We start from the raw sequence: 6250 nt of genomic DNA, 5'->3' as shown, positions 1-6250 counted from the left end.
AACTACAATCCCACAATGCACCGTCGTGCGATGGTTGCCGCCCCCACCCATGCCCCCACCCCGCGTTGTTTCCCAGAGGGCTTTGTGGTTGAAAAAAGAAGGAGAAAAAAAGTCAAACGACGCACGCACGAATGTAAACAAAAACGAGCACGCGCGCGACTGCATCATCAGTGAGCGTAATTATGCTGCATCCGTACAACGGTGTCAGCTTGCTGAAAATAAGTATACAGTAGGTAGACTACACTGGGTCAAGTGCGCACCTGCGGGTACCTCAATGCTAAATTGGCAATTGTTTTACAAAATGTAAAACAATTAATGCAAATATAGAATACAAAAAAAATCTCAATTATTTGGAAACGGTCAGCAATGTATGCAATGTTGATTTCTGACAATTATAGGTGGTGTCACCACCATGATACTTTCTTACTTTGGCGCATACGTATGTGGAGTGGTAGACACACGCGTACACACCATAGACTGTATAAAAAGAAGGTACACACACACACACACACACACACACACGCACGCGCGCGCGCGCACACACACGCACACACTATATATATATATATATATATATATATATATATATATATATATATATATATATATATATATATATATATATATATATATATGTGTTTAATATGATTCCATTAATACAACACAACACACTGGTGTTTTATTTCAACTAATTTTATTTCACATTTATTTGTACACAATAAATACTGTTTAATATCCACTGGTATATAACTGTGATGCTCAATAACCTCTGTAGAACGTACATGGTGGAAACGCGGGCAGTTTGTAACTGAATTTCAGTTTCAGATAAAGAGGGCCCAATATAATGCAAATGGAACCAGGACCAGTAGTAGACTAAAAATCAACTTCTCTATTGGGAAAAGAGAATTGAGTCTGACAACTATCTTTTTTCAACAGAACAGGGTAAACATAAACTTCAAAAATAAGTTTGATGACATTCAGATCTCAAGGAGATCAATGAGAACACAGCAACGAGGCTGACAGACATCTCTTTTCCTGTGATCAAATTAAACAACATTTCAATAGGCTTTATCCTAATTCTAAAATTTACGTCCTATTATTTGCACAGACATCCATCCGCTCCAAGCTCTGTAAACTATTGATATTTCAAAAAAGAATATGATCAATGATCATACCTCACTCTCAACCAAAGACACTACAACAGCTATTTAAGGCTAAATAAAACAAGAGCAGTTAAAAGAGAAAATTATTCATACCAATATAGTTGGTCAACAAAATGTCAAACAAGAAAATGTAACAAACATTGAATTGAACAAGCATCCACAAAAGAGACCAACCAACAATACTGAAAAGGAATAAAAAGACCTTAAAAAGTGCTTCAGTATTTCAGTCAGTATACATTTCCACTGGGTAGCTATAGCAGCTCAAGGTGTTTTCTTCCTTGAAGATAAAGGCATGTCTGACCTCTCCACACCATAATATGCTGCTTTTAAATCCTCTGCCACAAAAGGCAACCCTTTCCTTTATTTCTGACTGAATTTCCTCATCGACGGCCAATGTTGGCCAGGTTAGGCCTAGATTACTATTGATAATGAAGTAGCTAAATACTTATTTTACAACACAATAGCAAACACGGAGTATGTGGTTTCATACTGTAGGTACTACGTTTATCCCCAAGATGTTTAAAAATTCAACATAAATGAAGGGGAAATAGTTTTCTATTTTACGTTTCCCCATCAGGAGATTCTCCCTACTGAAATAACAAACCTCTTGCTAAAATTGCCACTTTTCCCTTTGTTAATGTAACTTTTAGACTAGTTGCTTGTATTTTACTCAAAAAAGGAGAGGACCAGCCTCTTCTACACTGAATTTGTATATGGAGACAACCAGACATTTGGTTTGGCCTGAAGCTACATTTTGAAAACAATTACTGTATATAATATGTATGCACCTCCATTCCCAGCATAACGTTGTTGCATAGTAATCCAATTGTAATAATTTCCCAACCAAGGCGGGACTCTCACAGCTCAGAGCCCAACTTTCAAGAATAGTGTTAACAAATAGGCACAGAAACCGAGACGCTGCAGACGGTTGTACAGCAAAGAGAAGGAGCAAACAATGAAAAATACAAACGGAGCAAGAGAGGACATGACAGAGAAAGACGAATTAGAGACAGAAAGGCACATGAGTTTATTCCACCACACTGCTAGCTGGTAGCCTGGTAAACCCTCCCTCCGGAAATCTCATTTGTAATTTATTTCTGGAGTGAGTCTGGCAACGCCCATTCGGCAATTTGGCTGTGGGCTGGAGTTGGGCGGGAGTAGTACCGTTGACTGACAACCCCTTCAGCCAATCAGCAGTGTTCCCCTTCAGCCAGTGCATTTTTACCACCTCCAGACTAATGTGACGCAACAGGACTTTTGAGACGGCCATGCCCAAAATAGGTTGCCTTATTCGGATACATGCGTGTCACTGCCCGCCCCTGCCGGTTCTCTGAATTTGTATTTTTAAATAGGCTCTGTCATGATTAATTGACCACATATATGAAGTTAGACAACTAAATTCTATCCAAACGATATCTTAAAAGTAAATTCCGTGCCTCAAAATAGAAGTTTGAGAGCGTTTGGAAGTTTAAAACAGAGTAGAAAACACTGCGGTCAAAAAAGATGTCTGCCGTTCGTTTTTGGTCGGCTGCACTCAGGCTGCACTCGGTTCCATTCGGGCTCACTCGAACTCGCCACCTGATTGGCCAACTTTCGCTGTCAATCACAGAACGATGAGCGACGACGCTGATAGGCTCGTCCATTTGGTGAACGGGCTAGAAACGCCCAGACAAGCCTTCAGGCCAGACTCCTTCCTGAAATCAAATGGAAATGAGATTTTCCGGAGGGAGGGGCTTTAACCAGGCTAGCTAGCTGGTACACTGTCTTGTGGGGAAATGGAAAAGGGAGAAGGCAACATCCGAAAGGGCCTCTCCGCCTTGCTGCTGTGGAGTGGGGATGGTCCCGTCGCAGGGGGTTGGGGGTTTCCTCACGTTTACCGGGAGCCTAGATCCACCAGGCTCCCGTCAGGTTTGGACTGAAGGTTGCTGCCACCACCGGGGTGACACTCCTACACCAGTGTGATCTCCACCTCCTCTCTCCTTTTCACCTGCCCACGGGGATGCTGCTTAGGTGGTGGCGGGGCAGCACGAACCTAGCAACACACGTGGAAAAGACTATGTCTTAAAACTCAATGTACAGTGATCATCTGGCATGTTACAACATCTTTATTGTGCTCCGATGATTAGCTGGCTTGTGTGCTGGTAAGACATGCAGGTATCCTGCCCAAGGCACCTGACACCAGGGACGTCACGGGCTCTCAGAAGGTGGGGGGGATGGACTTTCGGTGGACTATACCCCTTACTTTACACTATGGCTATTCAAAAATAGCAGATCTACAAGCTCATAGCGCGGCACCGAGTGCCGCACTACGAGCTTGTAGATCTGCTATTTTTGAAAAAGCGTGAAAAACATTTGTAACAGTCAAATGTAAACAAATTCTGTATTTTCAAAATGTTGCGTTTTTCGGGCGGATTTTGTTAGTTTTTTTTTGTGTTTTGGTTACTTTATTTCGGTTTTAGGGTTAGGGTTAGGTTATTTAATTCTTATTTTTGCCTGATTTTACCGATTTATTATCAAAAAAATATATATATTGCCTGACACCGCCACCAGCCCATAATTTGTCTCTTGCATGCCTATAGTACTTGGACCTGCAGAGAATATTAGATCCAGAGTCAGCTGTCAGCTGACACGTCTTTACCTAGCCTGGAAAGCAGCAGCACGCCACCATTTCTTCTCTACACTTATCCCAAACTCGGCCTGGCTCCATGTGCTAATGTTTACAATCTGACCTACTCCTACAGTGGCGCACTTACACTATGCTTTCAATCCACAGCAGTGTGTGCTGAGGTGGATAAAGTTAGTTCTGTTGTTATGCGTTAGTAAACGTGTGGTGGAGTTGACTCATGAAATCAGTGTTTAATGCATTTTGCCACTTTTCTGTTTATTCCCAACTCCCACGTGGAGCCTAAAATGGCCTTTTTAGAGTTATTTTGTAGTACCCCAACAGCTCCCTGTTCCAGCCGACAGCTCATTCTGTAGCTTTTCTGAAGGTCCAACTACAGGTATGTAAGTAACAGAATAAAAAAGAAAATGTCTGCACACAAGATAGCTACCGTTTGCAAAGATTTATTATAGTAATAAGTGACCTTTTGCCCACTAAGGCTCTTCCTCATACTTCCTCAGAGCAGAAGGCTATGTTTAAAACAAGTTAATTTGGGTAATTCTAAAATAATACATAATAATTACTTACAGGGCGAATGGTTCCAGAGCCTCCTTCACCTGGGTATTTGGGAGGCTGAGAGGAGCCTTGGACTGGACCTGAGGAGTAAGACACAGTCATTATTATCAGTAAATGCAATATTTATCAAATGGGCTTTTTTTCTTACCCATGTACAAATGAGTTCATTCCTCCAACTCAAATTTGTTCATCAGTGTTTTCATAAAATTTTCATTCAAATCTCAAATCTCTTTCATTGCCTCACTTCCCCTGGTATATTACTCCAGTGTTTCTCAAGCATAAGGCTGCGACCACGGTCACGGATACTGTAAATATGCAAGTAAATATAGAGGTTTTAACCTTTCTTAAAACATTTTAAATAAATCCATACTTTCTTTCTTCTAAAAAACATTTTAAAAAAAATTCAGGGGGAACATTTTGTAAATAGCAGATCTACACGCTTGCCATGCATCACATCGTGACGTGCTGTGAGCTTGTAGCTCTGCTATTTTCAAACAAATAAGTAATATAAAGAGCTTTTGGGTCCCGGGGGACACACCAGACATCTCTGTTGGGTCTCGATCTGAAAAGGTTTGGGAACCTTACTCTGATAGGGGCTTTTCGCTGGTGCCGGTGGTGGCCTGTGGTGTCCATTTATATAGGCAGGTGGTCGGCCTATAGGAGAGGCTGTGGCGCTGGAAGGGCTGGACTGCGGGGAACCTAAGGTAGGCGTCTGGAGTGGGCTGCCCTGACAGGGGCTGCTGTGGAAGGGTCCCGCCTGGAAGGGGCTACGAGGGGAACGGTCCGACAGAACCGACGTGGAAGGAGAAGCCTGGAACGTAACGACATGCAATAAAGTTTAGCTCAATCTCACCAAGAAGGTTCTCAGAACCTAAATTGGGCCCTGCTCAGGAGGTGGTACTAACCCTGAGTACTGGGAACCCAGAACTCAGAAATTATACTACAACGATAGCAAACCTACAAGCTTACAACGCGTCACATTGCGCCGTGTTGTGAGCTTTGTTTGAGCTATGTTTGCTTTGTAGAGGGCTTTTAACAAAAAAACATCACAGAACCTCACAGGTTCTGGAAATAAATGGTTATGTAAGGTCCTGGGTTACCCTTTGTAGGCGCAAAGAGCCAACAAATTAATATCACTCATTTTGTGGATGATTAATCAACATGAACATTGGGGGGTATATACTTTCACATCAATGTGGTGTGTGTGTGTGTGTGTGTGTGTGTGTGTGTGTGTGTGTGTGTGTGTGTGTGCGCGCGCGTCCGTACCTGTGCACTTCCATCTCTCCGGTTGTCTCCGTTCTCACCAGCACAGTTCAGTTCCTCCACGAGAACGGCGGGGAACACGCCGACGACGCCGTTAAACTCGCCCTCCCAGAAGCCGTCGTCCTCGTGGGTCTCCCTGCTCAGGATGCGAATGATGGCGCCCTCCGGGAAGGACAGCTCGTCGTCCGTCTGCGCCGCATAGTCATACAAGGCCTTGGCGAACGACACTGCAACACCAAGAGAGAGAGACCCCAATGTTCAAGGGTTTTGTTGTCACATGCTTACAAAATAAAACTATATGAAGACTAAGAAGTCAGTATAAACACAGTGTCTGCAGGTGTCAAGAAGTTACATTTAAGACTTTTTTTAACGCCACCTAGCATGAACTAACTCAAAATAATGTACTAATGCCAATTTATGCTCTGTCATATGACACTGTCACACCAACAAGCTCACAAAGCATTGCATCCATGACTCGTTGTGAGCTTATAGCTCGGCTATATTTGTGCACGACACCGTTGTTCGATGATAATAATAATTGTCTTTATTGCAGTGTTGATTTCGTCGACTAAAACTATGACGAAAAATGTTCGTCGACTACCTTTTTTCACTGACGAAACTGAGACTAAATATATTGACAATTTCG

General features: G+C 42.6%; 1 protein-coding gene across 1 annotated transcript in view; it reads right to left on the bottom strand.

Annotated features, from left to right (window-relative positions):
* Positions 1-687: 687 nt before the first annotated feature.
* Positions 688-6250, bottom strand: part of LOC311057937 (F-BAR and double SH3 domains protein 2-like) — a 57711-nt gene continuing 52148 nt past the window's right edge. Inside the window, exons 17-21 of the mRNA XM_084075147.1 lie at positions 5608-5831; positions 4927-5152; positions 4354-4421; positions 2923-3195; positions 688-2218 (exon numbers count right to left, since the gene is read on the bottom strand). Of these exons, the coding sequence (XP_083931273.1) occupies positions 3112-3195; positions 4354-4421; positions 4927-5152; positions 5608-5831 (602 nt within the window). The 3' untranslated portion in view covers positions 688-2218; positions 2923-3111. The remainder of the gene's footprint in view (positions 2219-2922; positions 3196-4353; positions 4422-4926; positions 5153-5607; positions 5832-6250) is intronic.

This window comes from Gymnoscopelus microlampas (assembly GCF_963454915.1).
Source record: "Gymnoscopelus microlampas genome assembly, chromosome: 12".
Classification (NCBI taxonomy): Eukaryota; Metazoa; Chordata; class Actinopteri; order Myctophiformes; family Myctophidae; genus Gymnoscopelus; species Gymnoscopelus microlampas.
Note: the sequence above shows the minus strand (reverse complement) of the source record. Positions and strands in the feature narration are given on the sequence as shown.